Genomic DNA, 18,966 nt, shown 5'->3' with positions numbered 1-18,966 from the left:
TTAATTGTATCCTAGGTCTGGTGGCTCCTCCCCTTAGGCTGGGGGAGGGGCCTTGAGCGGTGGGCGTTTACAAATAGGAGCCCCCTTCTAGAGCTGTTGGGGAGACTGCTGCCCTGGGGAGCCCCTAAAATTGCTGCCTTTGCTTTTTTGGGGGTCCCCACTAACCTTCCTGCCTCCCCTGGCCAGCTGGGAGGGAGCGGGTGCGTGAGGGGCCTCCCTATCACCCCCACCAGCTGTAGAGGGACACCTTTCTCCTGGCTTGCTGTTTTCTCCTGCTGTGGCTGCTGCCGTGAGCACCCCTCCCTGCTGCCCCCCCAACCCCCATGCTCGGGGGCACCCCTGCCCTCCCCTCTTTTTGCCCCCCCTGTAGCTGCCCCTGCTGCCTAGGCTCCCCCTCCCCTTACTGCCCCCCTGTAGTTTGTTGCTTGCCTGTTAGTCTGTGTTGGTTTGTTTGCCCTGCCCTTCTTGCTTTGCTCCCCTTTGGTCTGTTTGTTTGCTCCCTGCCCAGCCCCTAACTTCCTTTGTTTGCTCCCTGCCCAGCCTGGATTCAGGGGTCTGCCCCCCAGGCCTCCCAGCCCTGCCCCTGTCCCACGTCCCCCCCCTCCCAGGCTGCAGCAGCTCTCCTGTTGCCTCTTCCCCTCTGGCCCCCCGTGCTCTTGACCCCCCAGTGCTCATGGCCTCCCTTTAACTGACCCCCCCTTTTTAGTTGACCCCCCTGCACACTGCACTCCCCTCTATTGGTTTAGCCCCCCCCCCCCCAAGTGCAGCCGGAAGAGCCGGGTTTCCATCTCCGGGCTGGTGAGTGCATCGCCCCTGCACCCCCGCCTGGCTTAGGCCCCCCGTTTTCCTTGTGCTGGTGCCCTCCTCCCCTGCTTTCAGCCTAGCGGGGAGGAGCATTTGCCTCCCCTCCCCTCCCCCACCCTTTCCCCCTCCCCCATCTTCCCCCTCCCCTTCCTCCTCTGCCCCCTTACCCTCGCCCCTCTGTCCTCGCCCCTTCTCCTCCCAAGATGGCGGGTGTGCCTGGGGCCGGGACCCCCTCCCTGGATGCCCCCGCCCCTCGCCCTGACGCTCCGTCCCCACCCATGGAGACTGGCCTCCCTGCCCATACTGGGCCACCAGGCGTCGGTCCCACAGCCCCGGTGGCGGCCATCTCGAGGGGGGACTCCAGAGGCCCTGTCGCCACCACGGTTACTACCCCCCTCCTCCGGGGGCGCGCCCTCGGCTGGGAAGAAGGGCCGGGGGGAGAAAAGAGCAAGGGAGCTGCAGATAGTGTATGGCAAAAGCTTTAAAGAGACTGGGACCCAGGCGTCCGGGACGGCAGTTAATGGGGACCAGATGCTCTATGCAATCAATATTAACAAGGGGTAGGAGACGCAAGTGAACATGGAGATGTAGAGATGGGTGTGGAGAGGTGGAGGTGCCGTAGCCAGAGAGAACCAGCCCTGCCCACCCTGAGAGTCAGAGCACACAGCTCCTCCAGACTGTCCGTCATGCATAGACCTCACAGCACAGGTGGGTGTTAATATCCACACGGGACAGGTGGGGAAACTGAGGCCCAGGGAGGGACATAACTTGCCCCCAGAAGGCCAGGTCAGAGCCTTTCCATCATTCTCTTTGGAGCCACCCCATGGCCATTCGCAGGGTGTACACTCGGGGGGAGACCTGAGCCCTACAGAGGGTTTGCAGGTTCCTCTCCAGGTATGGGAGGAAGATGGAGATCCTTGTGGGTCGTTGGTGGGAGGGACCCGCTGGGATCTGCTGTGAAGACGATGCCCTGGGCTGCCCCATCGCTCACCACAGCTGCCCTGTCAGGAACCAGCGCCAGGCAGCTATGGACCGTTTCCCCACTGAAGATCTCAAGCTACTTGGTTTAAGAACTGAGGCTGACCATCCATTTGCCTGGCGCTGAGGGAGGGTGATTGATTCAGGCCTTGCAGAGCCAGTAGATGCAGATGGCCCAGCTGTGGATGTGTGGAGCAGCCTCCCACCCACCCCCAAATCCCCACTCAGAGGGACACGGGGCAGTGCGAGGGGCTGGGGACAACCCAGCTGTCACAGGCAGCGAAACACTCAGGAGTCCAGCCACCAGCAACAGCTGCTGCGAAAAGCCATTTATTGCGCCACAAGCTCCCCAGCGGAGGGAGCGCTGCACATTTTCCATTTCCGGGGCTATCGAGGATACAAGCAAAAAGGAACGGGGTACGTGGCCTGTCGTCTGGAGGAGGAGGTCGCGTAGCAGCAGGCTGACCACGCTCTCGCTGTCGCTAGAAATGTTTCATGGTGTCATTGATCCAGCGCATGAAGGGGGAAATCCGGGTGTACACAGCGGGAGGTGCAATGCTGTTGTTTTTACCGTGTGAGACGATGCCCTCGGCCACTCCACCGCACACGAGAGGGCCTCCGGAATCGCCCTGCCCCAGAACAAGCAGGGAGACGGGGGTTCATACCCGGGACTCACGCATTGTTTGTACCAATGTTACACTGGAAAAGGAAATGAACGAACACCGAGACGGGGGATTCATAGAATCTAAGACCAGAAGAACCACGGTGATTATCTCGTCTCAGCTCCTGTGTAACGCCGGCCATGGGACGGCCCCGAATTAATTCCTGGCTGCACTAAGGCAAGAACATACAGAATAACATCCAGCCTTGATTTAAAAATCTCCAGTGCTGGAGACTTTACTTTTATAGCTGTGGCTGATGGGACTCCGCATCTCCAACTGGGGCAGCTCGTATCTTTAGCTCTGGGGTAGGGTGACCAGCTGTCCTGATTTGATAGGGGCAGTCCCGATATTTGGCGATTTCTCTTATATGGGCGCTTCTTACCTCCCACCCCCTGTCCTGTTTCTTCACACTTGCTGTCTGGTCACCCTGCTCTGGGGGTCCCCGGTTCAGTCCCCCGGTGTGTCTGCCAAGACATTACACAAGTTCCGTGTAAACTGGGTGCAGGGGGCGGGGGTTGATCTTCCTCCTCTGAAGCCTGAGAAGTGGCCGGGGCCAAGGATGGGACACTGGACAGCGCTGTGTGCTGATAGAGAAGATTCTGTCCCGCGGGAGCTTGGCTGGGTCTCGCTCACATGGCCAGGGTCTGAGGGATCCCCATATTCAGAGTTGGAAGGAATCTTCCTCCCAGGTCAGATGGGTGGGGACCGTGGGGAGTTACCTCCCTCTGGGGCCTGGGTCACGTCTCTCCTAATCCATTCCCTGCCACTGTGGGCCTTGGTCATCGGTGGCCCCTCGGTCCCTCCTCTTCTCTGCCTGTCGCCCCAACAGCTGAGTCTCCTGTGGACCATGATACCTTGGGTGCTTTCTGGATTGGCTGATCTGCTCCCTGCTGGGCTCAGCTCTGTCATGCCATGACTCTGTGGGGCTCGCCTGGGCTTTGAAAGATTGAAAGACCCACCTTGGGTCTGCCTCCGACCGAAGGGAATAGGGGTGTCTTGTCAACAACGCAGAAGCCTGTGGTGGGGTTCACAGTGTCTCGTGTCTCGTGCGTTACTGGGGACAGGGAGCCGGGCCTCGTGGGCTGTGTGTAGTCAGGGAACATGGATCTTGGGACCCCACCGCATCGGACCCCTGTGACGTGTGAATCAGACAGCAAGGAGCCGCGTGATGGCCCCGGACAGTGGGTGGCAAGGGGAGGTGAAGGTGTCAGTGCACGACCTGGGCCAGGTCACTTTGGGTAGATAATCAGGAGGGCTCCAGTCCCATTGTCCTCGCCAGGCCCCTGTGAGCCCCAGCAGCCCCCCCACAAAGCGGCTGAGGAAGGACAAAATGCAGCAGAGCTCACAGCCGGCAGCCACTTACCCGATAAACTGTCTTTTTGTCGCGGGGATCCCCTGCACACAGCATGCTGGAAGGGTCGTAGTTAGGGTACCGTCTGTTACAGGTCTGGTCGCTCATCACCGTCAGGTTCACTTCCCGAAGGGTGTTGGTTGTATTGGTCAGGGAGGTCATACCCCAGCCAGCCGCACTGCACAGGGTCCTCACGGGGACAATGTGATCAGCCGGTGGTAAATTGATCGGTCTCACCCAGTTAGTCAGCGTCGCGTTGTCCCTCAGCTGTCGGAGCAGAGACAGGAGGGGAATGAACCCAGCCCAGAAACCTGTGTGTGTGTTTGCATGTTTGTGTGTTTGCGTGTGTGTGTACGTGTGTGCTGGATGAAGAAAAATCAGAAACTCAAGAATCAGGGGGCAGGGGATGGGATGGGGCGGTACCTTCAGAAGCATGATGTCATTGTTATAAGTTGTATGGTCATATCGCGGGTGAGGGATGTGGTCCCATGCTTGGATCACTTGTTCACTTCCTTCTGGATCACTAATGTTGTGGGCTCCCAGTATGACAGTGATCTTGCTGCAAAAGTCAAGAGCAACGTGTGGGGCGTTAGAGGCAGGGCGGGGAGGTGGGGGAGGGGCGCAGGGACAGTGATATGGGGGGACGGGGCAGCCTGGGGCTCTCAGGCCGAGATGTTGGACTCAGCTCCCGGCCTGAAAACCCTCACCCCACTGCACTGGCTGGGGAGATGGGAACAGGACACAAGGGGCCTTTTTCCTCTAGGGGGCACCAGTTGCACCTGCCCCGTGGCATTGGGGTCCCAGCCAGTGTCTCCTCCGGAGCACTGTGCTGTTCCGCTGAGCACCTTCACTGCCCAGTGTCCTCCCGGCCCCTAGGTCTCAGCTCCCTGCACCATGGGGACCCCCCCGGCTACATCCAGACAGGGTCTGTGCCCAGCTCCTCCAGCTCAGAGCCCTGCCCTGCTGCCCCGGGTCTGGGAGCCCCCCTGGCTCCACTCTTCTCCTTCCTTGTGACCTATGACGGTGCCAGAGCTCCCAGCGCCCCATCGCCCACTAATGCCCGACCTGCCCCCCATGCAGAGACGCTTACTCTTCATTGCAGTGAGCGGCCGTCAGCACAAAGTTCTTCGACACCAGGAACCCTCCACAGCGGGAGATCTTTTTTCCATCTTGTATTTTCAGAAAGGCCATGTAGGGCCTGGAGTGGGGCCGGGCTTCCTGTCCCCCGATGATCTCACCTGGGTGGAAAACAGTTTCATATATAGGGTACCATCGTCTCCCTGGGATGGGCTGGGACCCAGCTGCCCACCCCACACCCTCAAGCCATGCCTCCCCTGGTGATGCTCTTCCTGGGGCATCCCTCTGCCTGGATCCCTGCCCCCTACCCAGCTCTCCCCGGAGACAGGATGCCCCATGTGGCCGGAGGGTGAATCTAAAGCTCTGACTCGGTGCCAAATGCACTGGGACTGGGTCAGTGATTGCACAGCCTTGAGTTACTGACATCTCCCCTGCTGACATTTCACCTTCTCCGTCAACCCACAGTTACAAGCCAGGCCTCCTCCAAGGCTGACCCTCCAATCTGTTTTCCAACCACTAATCAGGTTTTCTAGAAAATCAACATTTCCCCAGAATGTGTCACATTGCTCCAAACATTGCAGCGGTTTTCTGCACTTTTCAGCTGCAAATTTGTTGGGTTTCAATTGCCAATTTTTTTAAAGCTTTTGGTCATGCTAGAGACTGAGAAGGACTGGCAAGATATGCAATGGAAACCTGCTGTTTTCCACCAATTTGGCCTTCACACCTTCGCTACCCATAACCCATTGCTGCTTTTGCTTCTCCGAAGGCTACCCACATTGCCAAGGTCTATGGCAGTGTTATACGCACACCTGGCTGGCCAGAAACTTCAAACTAAACACAGATCCTCTAAAAATGCAATGGGAGGAGGAACGAGGCAAATTATTTTCTGCTAACTAAGTGGAAAAAATTTTTAGCCAGCGCTCCAGCCTGCTCCTTGGACCTACAGTTAAGACTAATTCAGCAGCAAATCACATGGAGGGTGTGTTGGACCCGTCTTCTAATCAGGCGCTGCTAAGTCAGACAAATATTGGTGCTGTGATTCAGCAGGTGGTTAGTTAACCCATATGCTCTGGGAAAGCTCCTAGATGTGTGGGTTTTGGGCGGAATTGAAGTGGAGGGTTCTCTTTTCCCCTATGAAATGAAATTTCAACCGAATGGGTGTTAATTGGAAGTGCAATAAATCTGAAAGACTTTGGCTAAGCAGAGCACTAATAATGGTGACAGGACTAGTACTACAAAAACAGAAATCCAAAATGTGACCAACAATCGAAGAAGGTTGGAGTGTAGGGGTTGAATGCGGAGTCTGTGGGGCTAGCTGGCCCCTGGGAAGTTTTGACACTACAGGCCAGGTGGAAATCAACATCAGGGCAGCCACATTCAGAGCTGACCCAGTCGAATGACAGATGTGGGTTAAAATGACTTTCCTTAAACCCGTGCAAGTCCGTGAGTCGCTCAGACCTGAACGTTTGCAAAGACTACTCAGGGATGATGGTTTTGCTTCCACATCATCGAGGGAAGCTGGAAAATCTGCTGCCATTATTTGTATATGATCCCCCATTGTGCCGGACACGGCACAGACCGCAACCAATATTGGGGCCCCCCTTTGGGCTGAGTGCAGCACCATCCCTTTCCTAAAGAGCTTCAGTTTAAAACAACAGCACAGACAAAGGAAGAAGAAGCCAGAACCCAGGGGTCCTGACTCCCAGCCCCCCACCCCACTCTTATCCCAGAGCTGGAGAGAGAACCGAGGCATCCTGGCTCCCTGCCTCCCTGCTGTAATCACTGGACCCTACTCCCCTCTCAGTGATAGGGACAGAATCCAGGCATCCTCACTCCCAGCCCCTCTGCTCTAATCACTATACCACACTCCCCTCCCAGAGCTGTGGATAAAACACAGGAGTCCTGGCTCCTGGACCCCACTTAAGATCCCCTGTGTCTCTCTCCTATTCTCAGTCTCTCTCTCTGTCTCGCAGGGGCTTTAATCTCAGTACCAGCTCCACCACTCGGGCTCCCTCACTCCCACCTACAAACCATTCACTAGCTGGGTCTGAGGATGCAGCGATCACCCTGGCAGATGCATCTGAATCTGGGGAGGAGCTGGGATTTCAGAGAGCCCAGAGAGATCCCGATTCCCCGTCACTCACCAGCCCCAGCCCCAGGGGGCAGAAGAAAGGCCACGGGCAGCAGGATGAGGACCAGCATCATCACCATCAGGGGAAAATGACAGCGCTGGTGCCTCCACCTTGGAGGATTTATAGAGCGAGCAGCAAACCCCAAGTCACGTACACTCTGGGTTCATGCAGGGGCCAACAGAAACCTCAGCCTCTGGCTGCTGACATGTCGGGGGCAGGTGGGAGGGTACCGGTGGTTGGAAAACAACCTCATTCTGGAAGCAGGAGCCCAGGGTGGAAAGACCCTCTGGGATAGGGTGTCTCCTCCCCCAGAACATCTGGGAGAAGGGGCAGGAGTCTAGCACATCTGGGGCTGGGTTCCCCTGCATGTCGCCTGGCTTTTTTGCTCCAGCAGCTCATCTGGGGAGAGAGCAACCGGTACTGAGTCACTTGCTGGCTCGCCTCGGCTCCCCACTTCCTTCCCAGTGCGCATCTCAGAGCAGTGAGCAGGGGACAGGGCCAGAAGCCACAGAGCCCCCTGAGAAATTCTCCCAGAGGGTTGGGGAGCTCGGAGCCCAGCAGCCAGTGGGGACTGACAGGACCCAGGGGGCAGCCCTGTTACCAAGGTGAAAACAGGAGAACCACCCATTCCTTCCTGGGGATGTCCTCCAACTCCCCATGAGTCGCATCTTCATAGCCCATATGAGGAGATGCTAGGCTCTCCCTGCACCCATAGCCCCAGGCACATGGTACGAGAGAAAGGACGGGCCCCCAACATCTGCGGATGCTCAGTAAAATAGTAAAAATACTCGGCTCTGAAGCCATTAGGGGGCGTGTCTCCTTTAACTCAGTTTCTGCAGAGGGTCGTTAAGCGTCAGATACAACATTTCCCCGGCCGCAGGCCTGTCCCCCACGCCGTGAAATACACCGTTTGGGCTTTCTGACCTCAGCCCCTTCCGTTGTCTCCCCCACGGTGGCAGGAGACGCCTGGGAAGGATCAAAGGGCTGGGTTCCCACCCGCAGAGGAGATGAACTGGGGTTGACCACAGGCCCCCTCAGCAATAGACGGGGAGAAGGCTGAGTGTCTTGTGTCGGCCGGGGGGATGCATGTTCCACCCCACCTCTGCTCTGCTCCAGCTGTGCATGGGGACAGAAGTTGCAGGGCCCCGGATCCAGTTGTGCACAGGGGGGCATGGATCAGGCCCAGCTGTGCCGGGATCCAGGTAGAGAAGGAAGCCCAGCTGTGCAGAGCCAGACCCTTCCCCCAGCACCCACGGGGAGATCTCCGGAAAACCACACGGCAGAGAGTTTGACCCTGAGGTTTCCTGTCTCCCCCCTCCACAACCAGCCGTGTCTATAAACCCCCCCGGGGCTGTGTGAGAAGCACCTTCTCCTTCTTTGATCTGGTGCAGACGATGCTTCTACTGCTGCCTGTGGGCGTTCTCCTGGCCCCCCCGGCTTGGGCTGGTGAGTGGGCGGGTGGGGGCTCCACAGGCAGCAGAGCCTGCTGTGGCTCGTGAGACGCGTGTGGGGCTCCTTCCCCAAAACAGCAATCCTCCCCGTCTCTCTGCCAGGGGAGATCATCGGGGGTGGGAAGCCGTGCCTCACTCCAGACCCTACATGCTCCTTTTGAAGATAGGGAAAGGAGGGAAATGTGGCGGGTTCCTCATCCGGGAGGACGTGGTGATGACAGCAGCTCATTGTAACCGCAGCCAGGAGTAAGAAACGTGTCATCTGCATCCACAGTATTGGCCCGTGTGCAGCACCTGCTCCCCTTCTACCTCACAGCAGCATCACCGCGCTGCTGGGCGCCCACAATGTTGCAATAGATGAACCCGGCAGGCAGGAGATCCAGGTACGTCAACGAATCCCCCACCCAGACTACAATGACGAGACGTTTGCAAATGACATCATGCTGCCGCAGGTACCAACCCCTTTGTATCCCGCCCCCAGTGACCTCACACTGCTGCAGGTACCGCCCCCATCCCATCACCCCACCCCCAGTGACCTCACACTACTGCAGGTACTCCCCTCATCCCATCACCCCACCCCCTGTGACCTCACACTGGGGAAGGCACCGCCCCATCCCATCCTCCCTCCCCAGTGGCATCACACTGTTGCTGGTACCGCCCCCATCCCATGACTCCGCCCACAGTGACCTCACACTGCTGAAGGTACTGCCTCCATCCCTGTGCCCCACCCCCTGTGACCTCACACTCCCAGGACAGTTATCTCACTGGAACTTTTCATTGTCTCCTGGCAATCTCGTGGCAGCTGGCCCCGAAATCACAATGGGATGAGTGCATGACAGCTATCTCCCTGCCAACACGTGGGGACAGAGGGAAGCCAACAGTCCAGTGTAGTGTGGCTGGGTGGGGTCTGATCAGCATGGAAAGGCGCACCAGCATCCTCCACGAGGTGAACCTGACGGTGACGGAGGACCGTGTGTGCAGGAAGAAATACAGCCCTCGACGATGCTGTGTGTGGCCAGCCGCCAGAAGATGAAAACAACATTGAAGGTAAATTTCCTATTACCTTTGTGGTTAGCTCTTCTCAGCTATTCATAGCCGTGAAGATCACTTCATGGTGATGGCTGCCCTCTGATGTAGTGGTCCCCACCCAGGCACGCGGGGTGCAGTTTGTGGATCTTGATGTTGCTCCCTTTTCCCAGGAAATCACTCGCCTGCACGTAGCAGCCCAGGTCGGAGCGGACGATGAAGCTTCCTCTGTCATTGTGGAAGACGTCGGTGCCGCGGGAGTCCTTCCAAGGGACCAGTGACCCAGTGATTGGCGTGAAGCCCTGGTGTGGGGACAAATGGGAATGGACGTGAGGGGAGGAGTTGAGAAGAGGATCAAGGCAGCTTGAGAAGACCACGTGGGGTTGGAAGGGAGCACATCAGAGGACTTCTGTTTCTATCCAGGGTAAAATGTTTCAGTGACCCCAGGAGTGAATCCCTCAGGACCACGACGGCTCCTCTCTCAGCTCCATAGACCTACGACTGATACGCACCGGCTGGGGTCTGGCCCACTGACACCAATGGAGCTAAGGACATTTGACCATAGCTCATCTGATATTTTGTGAATCTTTGATGTTGGAGCTGGGGGTGTTTTCTAACAGTGCCCGGGCACCTGGGATGGGAATGGGACAACCCTGGGAGATTTCTGCTGTGACGTTTCCTCAATTCATCCTGGGCCTGCAGCCGTATCTCCAGGGGGTGGGATTGTCCTGAAGGAGGGATGGGCGAGGAATGCCCAGGGTCCTGCCCCTGGGGTTCCTGCCTTGCACGGGATCCCACTTTCCACCTCTGGTCTATTGGACTGGGCCATGTCTCCTCTGTCTCACCCTGCAAGTCCGACGGGGTGCCCTGCGTGGAAATAAAGAGGTGAGAAAGTAGCAAGGAGATGCTGACGTGTAACTCGGTGCCCAGCAAGGAATCCATGAATACAGCTCCCAGGAGAACAATGTGCCAATGTTTGTCCAATCCTGACCTACAGCCCCTAATATGCCAACTCCTGGCTCAGCCCTGCCCCCCAGCTGTGCTAGTGTTCCTCTGTCCTGACCTGCAGCCCTCTGCCAGGCCAACACTGGACTCAGGGTTTTCCCCAGAAATTGAAATTAGAGGAGTGCTCACATTTACAGGGGGGAGGTCCCTGATAGTGCATACATGCTGCATGAAACTGGTTTTTTTGGATTTCTAAAACAAAAAACATCCAAAATATTGTAAAACGTATTCTGGCGAGGGAGGCCTATTCTGCCCCTGCAGGTCCTGCGCTTTCTTCAGCTACGCCGGTGGTGTGTGGGTGGGTGGGAGCAGGGGGGCCGGTCCCACCCTCCACCCCGGGCCCCGACCGAGGGACCCTGCAAGGAATATCTTCAAACTGCTTAATCCCTGAGACCTACGACCTTCCCTGCGTCGCTTGTCCGTGGCCCCGCTGCTTGTGGTCCACTTCCTGGAACCAGGGAGGAGGGTTGTTCCTCCTTCCTCGCCTTGAACCTCTCCGTCCCTGTGATCCTCCCCTGTCTGGGGTGAGGTTCCCCCACCTCAACTCCTTCGCCCAACTGCGTGAGTGACCAGGTCCTCCTTCAGGCCTCTGAGCCCTCGACCCCGCCCGGACAGGCTTTTCCCTAGCTCCTGTACCTGGTGTTGTGACAGCAACAGCAACAGCACCCAGCTCTGGAGCGGAGCGGAGCGGAGCGGAGCCGAGCCGAGCCACTCTACTCCTTCTCTCAACTCCCTTCCAGCTGCCTGAAATGGAGACTTTTAAGTGCCGGGGCAAGCTCCTTAACTGGCCTCAGCTGGTCTAATTGCCCTGGAGTAACACCGGCTGAATCACCCAGGGAATAAGGGTCTATTGAGCCTGCAGCTAATATATATGCCTTCCAGCCCCCTTCTAGAGCTGTTGGGGAGACTGCTGACCTGGGGAGCCCCTAAAATTGCTGCCTTTGCTTTTGGGGGGCCCCCACTAGCATTCCTGCCTCCCCTGGCCAGCTGGGAGGGAGCGGGTGAGTGAGGGGCCTCCCTATCACCCCCACCAGCTGTAGAGGGACACCTTTCTCCTGGCTTGCTGTTTTCTCCTGCTGTGGCTGCTGCTGTGAGCACCCCCTCCCTGCTGCCCCCCCCCAAACCCCATGCTGGGGGCACCCCTGCCCTCCCCTCTTTTTGCCCCCCCTGTAGCTGTCTAGGCTCCCCCCTCCTCTTAATGCCCCCCCTCCCTGTAGTTTGTTGCTTGCCTGTTAGTCTGTGTTGGTTTGTTTGCCCTGCCCTTCTTGCTTTGGTCCCCCTTTGGTCTGTTTGTTTGCTCCCTGCCCAGCCCCTGACTTCCTTTGTTTGCTCCCAGCCCAGCCTGGATTCAGAGATCTGCCTCCCAGCCCTGCCCCTGCCCCACGCCACCCCCCCCCGCCCGGCTGCAGCAGCTCTCCTGTTGCCTCTTCCCCTCTGCCCCCCGTGCTCTTGACCCCCCAGTGCTCATAGCCTCCCTTTAACTGACCCCCCCTTTTTAGTTGACCCCGCTGCACACTGCACTCCCCTCTATTGGTTTAGCCCCTGGCCCCCCCCCCCCCCCAGTGCAGCCGGAGGAGCCGGGTTTCCATCTCCGGGCTGGTGAGTGCATCGCCCCTGCACCCCCGCCTGGCTTAGGCCCCCCGTTTTCCTTGTGCTGGTGCCCTCCTCCCCTGCTTTCAGCCTAGCGGGGAGGAGCATTTGCCCCCCTCCTCTCCCCCACCCTTTCCACCTCCCCCGTCTTCCCCTCCCCCATTCCCCCTCCCCTTCCTCCTCTGCCCCCTTACCCCCGCCTCTCTGTCCTCGCCCCTTCTCCTCCCAAGATGGTGGGTGTGCCTGGGGCCGGGACCCCCTCCCTGGATGCCCTCGCCCTGATGCTCCGTCCCCACCCATAGAGACCGGCCTCCCTGCCCTACTGGGCCACCAGGTGTCGGTCCCGCAGCCCCGGTGGTGGCCATCTCGAGGGGGGACTCCAGAGGCCCTGTCGCCACCACGGTTACTGCCCCCCCTCCTCCGGGGGGCACGTCCTCGGCTGGGAAGAAGGGCCGGGCGGGGGAGAAAAAGAGCAAGGGAGCTGCAGATAGTGTATGGCAAAAGCTTTAAAGAGACTGGGACCCAGGCGTCCGGGACAGCAGTTAATGGGGACCAGATGCTCTACGCAATCAATATTAACAAGGGGTAAGAGACGCAAGCGAATATGGAGATGGAGAGATGGGTGGGGAGAGGTGGAGGTGCCGTAGTCAGAGAGAACCAGCCCTGCCCACCCTGAGAGTCAGAGCACCCAGCTCCTCCAGACTGTCCGTCATGCATAGACCTCACAGCGCAGATGGGTGTCAACATCCGCACGGGACAGGTGGGGAAACTGAGGCCCAGGGAGGGACATAACTTGCCCCCAGCAGGCCAGGTCAGAGCCTTTCCATCATTCTCTTTGGAGCCACCCCATGGCCATTCGCAGGGTGTACACTCGGGGGGAGACCTGAGCCCTACAGAGGGTTTGCAGGTTCCTCTCCAGGCACGGGAGGAAGCTGGAGATCCTTGTGGGTCGTTGGTGGGAGGGACCCGCTGGGATCTGCTGTGAAGATGATGCCCTGGGCCGTGCCATCGCTCACCACAGCTGCCCTGTCAGGAACCAGCGCCAGGCAGCCATGGGCCGTTTCTCCACTGAAGATCGCAAGCTACTTGGTTTAGGAACTGAGGCCGACCAGCCATTTGCCTGGCGCTGAGCAGGGGTGATTGATCCAGGCCTAGCAGAGCCTGTAGGCGCAGGGTCCAGCCGGCCCGGCTGCAGACGTGTGGAGCAGCCTCCCACCCACCCCCAAATCCCCACTCAGAGGCACACGGGGCTGTGTGAGGGGCTGGGGTCAACCCAGCTGTCACAGGCAGTGAAACACTCAGGAGTCCAGCCACCAGCAACAGCTGCTGCGAAAAAAGCCATTTATTGCGCCACAGGCTCCCCAGCGGAGGGAGCGCTGCACATTTTCCATTTCCGGGGCTATCGAGGATACAAGCAAAAAGGAACGGGGTACGTGGCCTGTCGTCTGGAGGAGGAGGTCGCGTAGCAGCAGGCTGACCACGCTCTCGCTGTTGCTAGATTCGTCTCATGGTGTCATTGATCCAGGGCATGAAGTGGGAAATCCGGGTGTACACTCCGGGAGGCGCGATGCTGTTCGCGATGCAGTGTGAGACGATGCCCTCGGCCACTCCACCGCACACGAGAGGGCCTCCAGAATCGCCCTGCCCCAGAACAAGCAGGGAGACGGGGGTTCATACCCGGGACTCACGCATTGTTTGGGCCAATGTTACACTCGAAAAGGAAATGAACGAACACCGAGACGGGGGATTCATAGAATCTAAGACCACAAGAACTACGGTGATTATCTCGTCTCAGCTCCTGTGTAACACCGGCCATGGGACGGCCCCGAATTAATTCCTGACTGCACTAGGGCAAGAACATACAGAATAACATCCAGCCTTGATTTAAAAATCCCCAGTGCTGGAGACTTTACTTTTATAGCTGTGGCTGATGGGACTCCGCATCTCCAACTGGGGCAGCTCGTATCTTTAGCTCTGGGGTAGGGTGACCAGCTGTCCCGATTTGATAGAGGCAGTCCCGATATTTGGGGATTTCTCTTATATGGGCGCTTCTTACCTCCCACCCCCTGTCCTGTTTCTTCACACTTGCTGTCTGGTCACCCTGCTCTGGGGGTCCCCGGTTCAGTCCCCCGGTGTGTCTGCCAAGACATTTCACAAGTTCCATGTAAACCAGATGCAGGGGGCGGGGTTCGATCTTCTTCCTCTGAAGCCTGAGAAGTGGCCGGGGCCGAGGATGGAACACTGGACAGCGACTTACCCGATAAAATGTCTTCTTGTCACCGGGATCCCCTGCACACAGCATGCTGGAAGGGTCGTAGTTAGGGTACCGTCTGTTACAGGTCTCGTTGCTCATCACCGTCAGGTTCACTTCCCGAAGGGTGTCAGTTGTATGGTTCAGGGAGGTCCTACCCCAGCCAGCCACGCTGCACGTGGTCCCCGGGGGGACACGGTGAGGAGCCGGTGGTAAATTGATGGTGCTCACCACATTAGTCAGTGTCACGTTCTTACTCAGCTGTCGGAGGGGAGGGGAATGAACCTGGCCCAGGAACGTGTGCGTGCGTGTGCGTGTGTGTGTGTGTGCTGGATTAAGACAAATCAGAAACTCATGAATCAGGTGGCGGGGTGATGGGATGGGGGCGGTGCGTTCAGCAGTGTGAGGTCACGGGGCGGGGAGATGGGATGGGGGTGGTACCTGTAGCGGTGTGAGGTCATAGGGGGCGGGGAGATGGGATGGGGGCGGTACCTGCAGCAGTGTGAGGTCACAGGGTCGGGGGGATGGGATCGGGGAGGTACCTGCAGCAGCATGATGTCGTTGTTAAAAGTTGTATTGTTGTATTGTGGGTGGCGGATGCGGCGCCCTGCGCTGATCACTTCTTCGCTCCCTCCAGGTTTCCTAACGTTGTGAGCTCCCAGTGTGACATTGATCTTGCTGCAAAAGACAAGAGCAACGCGTGGGGTGTTAGTGGCAGGGTGGGGAGATGGGGGAGGGGCTCAGGGACAGTGATATGGGGGGACGGGGCAGCCTGGGGCTCTCAGGCGGAGATCTCGGACTCAGCTCCTGGCCTGAAAACCCTCCCCCCACTGCACGCATGCCGGCTGCCATCCGGCCCCGGGGCTGGGCACTGGCCGGCTGGGGGATGGGAACGGGGCACAAGGCGCCGGCTGCAGCACAGAGCCCCTCCCCCATGGCGTTGGGGTCCCAGCCGGTGTCTCCCCCGGCCCCCTGTGCTGTTCCCCTTTGCCTCTTCGCTGCCTGGCGTCCTCCCAGCCCCTGGGTCTCAGTTCCCGGGACCCCCCCGGCTAGATCCAGACTGGGTCTGTGCCCGGCAACCCCAGCTCAGAGCCCTGCCCAGCTGTCCTGGGGCTGGGAGCTCCCCTGACCCTGATCCGGTCCTTCCCTGTGACCTACGACGGTGCCAGAGCTCCCGGCCCCGCATCGCCCGCTAACGCCCGACCTGCCCCCTGCCCAGAGACACTTACTCTCCATTGCAGTGAGCGGCCGTCACCACGAAGTTCTGTGTCACCAGGAAGCCTCCGCAGAAGACGTATTTCGTTCCACGTTGTATGTCCAGATAGGCCATGTAGGGCCTGGAGTGGGGCTGGGCTTCCCATCCCCCGATGATCTCACCTGGGGGGGAACCAAGTTAACATAAAGGGCCCCATCATCTCTCCTCCCACAACCTCAACCCGCACCCTCGGAGATGCTCTCATGGTGGGATCCCTGTGCCTGGATCCCTGCCCAGCTCCCCCCCAGACAAGACGCCCCGTGGGGCCGGAGGGTGAATCTAAAGCTCTGACATGGCTGGGTGGAGACTCGGTGCCAAACGCACCAGGAGTGGGTCAGTGATCGCACGGCCTGAGTTACCGGCGTTGGGTGCCGGGGTCAGTAGAATGCTACTGACATCTCCCCTGCTGACATTTCACCTTCTCCGTCAACCCCTAGTTACAAGCCAGGCCTCCTCCAAGGCTGACCCTCCATCTGTTTTCCAACCACTAATCGGGTTTTCTAGAAAATGAACATTTCCCCAGAATGTGGCCCCTCACCCCAAACATTGCAGCGTTTTTCTTGGATAACTGATGATATCCCCGGTTTTCTGAACCTTTGAGCAGCAAATTTGTTGGGGTTTGGTCGCCAATTTTTTTTTTTTTAAACTTTTGGTCACACTAGAGACTGAGAAGGACTGGCTAGGTATGCAACGGAAACCTGCTGTTTTCCATCCATTTGGCCCTGACGCCTTCGCTACCCATAACCCGTAACTGCATTTGCTTCTCCGAATGCTACCCACATTGCTGAGGTCTATGGCAGCGTTATATGCACACCTGGCTGGCCAGCAAATTTGAACTAAACACGGATCATCTAAAAACGCAACGGGAGGAGGAACTAGGCCAATTATTTTCTGCTAACTAAGTGGAAACAAATTTTCACCAGCGCTCCAGCCTGCTCCTGAAGATTAATTCAGCAGCAAATCACATGGAGGATGTGTTGGACCTGTGTTCAAAACAGGCGCTGCTAAGTCAGACAAATATCGCTGCTGAACTCAGCAGGTGGTTACTTAACCCAAATGCTCAGGGAAAGCTCCTAGACCCGTGGGCTGTGGGCGGACCTGAAAGGGAGAGGTCATTGTTTTCCTGTCAAATAAAATTAAACATGTCATTTTCAACCAAATGGGTGTTAATTGGAAGTGCAATCAATCTGAAAGACTTTGGCTAAGCAGATCCTGCACAGAGGTGGGAACTGCTCCCAGATTTCTTGGGTCCCTGGCGCCTTAGCCCCACGGCCGGCATCCCTGTGTGGGGCACGGATTGGCAGAGGGGTTCCCAAGGAGCCTGCGGGAGCTGGGACACCCAGTCCCTTGGGCTGCTTTGAGAGCCCCAGCCGCACTCAGGAGAGTCTGAGGGTTACCTAGAGTCCCCTTGGCCCAGCAGGATTGGGGGGGAGACCCTTACTGCTGCCCATAGCTCCCCCTGTGGGGCAAGGGCCTCTCTCCCCATGGGCCTCGATCCCCCCCGACTCACCAGTCCGAGCTGCTGGGGGCAGGAGAAAGGCCGTGGGGAGCAGGATCAGGATCAAGAGCTGCATCGTCAGAGCCATCCAGGAACGGGCACAGAGCCTCTGCCTCAGCCCTGGGAGTTATATGGACTGGGAGGGAGGGCAGGGCCTGGTGACCACAGGGGTACGGACCCTGCTGCCGTGGATCCCCCGCCCCGGATGGGCCGGGTCCAGACGCCCATTGGGAAACCTCAGGTCACAGCCACACGGGGCAGGGATTTCCTCTCTGCTCTGCTGCGCAAACCACCCAGCTGAGAATGTGGCTAACACCCCCCTATCTACCCGTGTTAGAAACGCCCCTGGGCTGTTCCGCACCTCGATTCCCAGACCCAGAGATTGCAAACCCAGGCGAGGCCCCTGGGACTTTCCAGCCTGATCCCCTGGGCACCCCAGAGCCCAGAACCCACCCAGCGACTCCGGCCTCCAGCCCCACACCGTGGTGACACTGGGGCAGGTGTCTGGAGAGAGACACCCCATCTCCAGGGAAAGTCGCTCTGCGATGGAGGCGCCATGGCGGCCCCAGGTCCGCTGCTACCCCGGCTCTGTGTTCACCTCTGTCCCAGCTGGACCTTTGCTGGCTCCAGCTCCCAGCCATCGGGGCCCGTCTTGCCGTGGCCAACGAGGTTGAAAGCCCTCTCCTCATGGAGGCTGCTGCAGACGGGGGCCGAGTCCCCTCTTCGCCTCCCACACCCCCAGGCGGTGGATCTCCGTGAAGCTCTCCCCGCTGGGCAGGGTCTCCAGATCTTGGCTCGTCCTTGAAGCTCTTTCTAATCCGCCAACATCCTGCTGCAGGTGTGGACAAACCAGAGCTGGACACGGGTCTCCGGTCCCGGTCCCACCGAGGCCTTACCCAGAGGTGACCCCATCGCCTTGCTCCTGGTTGATATCCCATAGTTTGTACACCCAAGGACGGCGTCTGCTCGCTGAGCTCCATCATCGCGCTGGGAGCTCATGTTGGGTTGGTTTCTACCCTGCTCCCTTTCAGCATCCCTGCTCCCCAGGATCCAGTCTCCGTCCTGCCAGCCTCAGCGACATCCCTTGTCCCTTGAAGTCTGACCATGGCTTTGGCTGGATTCACGTGCAGAGAGCTTTTATCCTGAGGTTTAACAGTGTCACCACATCCCTCATCACAGGGAGGCGTTTCAAATCATTGTTTATCACACCACGCCTTCCGTGTTCCCAAGCTGACGACACAGATCAGTAACCCACACAACAACACTTCCTGACTTCACAAGCAACGATAACACACACAGCCCAACAGCGTACAAATGGTCCAGAGATCAAGGCTTTTCAAATGACACCTCGCCAGGCTCACTTTGCACAAAACGTCAGAATTAGAATCAGAGAAGATGTGGGTTGGAAGGGACCTCAGGAGGTCGTCTAGTCCAACCCCCTGCTCAAAGCAGGACTAACCTCAGCTAAATCATCCCAGCCAGGCCTTTGTCAAGCCTCATCTTAAAAACCTCTAAAGATGGAGATTCCACCACCTCCCTAGGTAACCCATTCCAGTGCTTCACCACCCTCCTAGTGAAAAACTTTTTCCTAATGTCCAACCTAGACCTCCTCCACTGCAACTTGAGACCATTGCTCCTTGTTCTGTCATCGACTACCATTGAGAACAGCCTAGTTCCATATTCCCTGGAGCCCCCTTTCAGGTAGTTAAAGGCTGCTATCAAATCCCCCTCATTCTTCTCTTCTGCAGATTAAACAAGCCTAGTTCACTTCTGCCTCTCCTCATAAGTCTTGTGCTCCAGCCCCCTAATCATTTTTGTTGCCCTCCGCTGGACTCTCTCCAACTTGTCCACATCCTTGTTGTAGTGGGGGGCCCAAAATTGGACAC

The 18,966-nt window shown here is 58.1% G+C and overlaps 2 protein-coding genes across 2 annotated transcripts; both read right to left on the bottom strand.

Annotated features, from left to right (window-relative positions):
- Positions 1-2,264: 2,264 nt before the first annotated feature.
- On the bottom strand, positions 2,265-7,083 carry LOC137145117 (mast cell protease 1A-like). Its single transcript, XM_067535735.1, has 5 exons — positions 7,017-7,083; positions 4,886-5,033; positions 4,219-4,354; positions 3,808-4,062; positions 2,265-2,411 (listed from the first exon to the last, which is right to left on the bottom strand). Exons 1-5 carry the CDS (start codon positions 7,081-7,083, stop codon positions 2,265-2,267), a joined length of 753 nt encoding a protein of 250 aa, XP_067391836.1.
- Positions 7,084-13,570: 6,487 nt separating this feature from the next.
- Positions 13,571-17,168, bottom strand: LOC137145112 (cathepsin G-like). Its single transcript, XM_067535730.1, has 5 exons — positions 17,093-17,168; positions 15,557-15,704; positions 14,870-15,005; positions 14,334-14,588; positions 13,571-13,717 (listed from the first exon to the last, which is right to left on the bottom strand). The coding sequence occupies exons 1-5, from the start codon at positions 17,166-17,168 to the stop codon at positions 13,571-13,573; spliced, it is 762 nt and encodes a 253-aa protein (XP_067391831.1).
- Between the last annotated feature and the right edge of the window lie 1,798 nt (positions 17,169-18,966).

This window comes from Emydura macquarii, unplaced genomic scaffold (assembly GCF_026122565.2).
Source record: "Emydura macquarii macquarii isolate MOO-44397 ecotype Brisbane River unplaced genomic scaffold, CSIRO-AGI_Emac_v2 contig_3512, whole genome shotgun sequence".
Classification (NCBI taxonomy): Eukaryota; Metazoa; Chordata; order Testudines; family Chelidae; genus Emydura; species Emydura macquarii.
The sequence above is the reverse complement of the archived record's forward strand: the minus strand, read 5'-3'. Positions and strand labels throughout refer to the sequence as shown.

Bases quoted from the DNA above. Each gene is read 5' to 3' on its own strand.
- LOC137145112 (XM_067535730.1), bottom strand. From the start codon at position 17,168: ATGGCTCTGACGATGCAGCTCTTGATCCTGATCCTGCTCCCCACGGCC. The intron at 15,705-17,092 runs GTGAGTCGGGGG...GTTCCCCCCCAG, and splicing joins GCCCCCAGCAGCTCGGACTG to GTGAGATCATCGGGGGATGG. The intron at 14,589-14,869 runs GTACCTCCCCGA...CCCCTCCGACAG, and splicing joins ACGACATCATGCTGCTGCAG to CTGAGTAAGAACGTGACACT.
- LOC137145117 (XM_067535735.1), bottom strand. From the start codon at position 7,083: ATGGTGATGATGCTGGTCCTCATCCTGCTGCCCGTGGCCTTTCTTCTG. The intron at 4,063-4,218 runs GTACCGCCCCAT...CTGCTCCGACAG, and splicing joins ATGACATCATGCTTCTGAAG to CTGAGGGACAACGCGACGCT. The intron at 2,412-3,807 runs GTAAGTGGCTGC...GTTCTGGGGCAG, and splicing joins ACAAAAAGACAGTTTATCGG to GGCGATTCCGGAGGCCCTCT.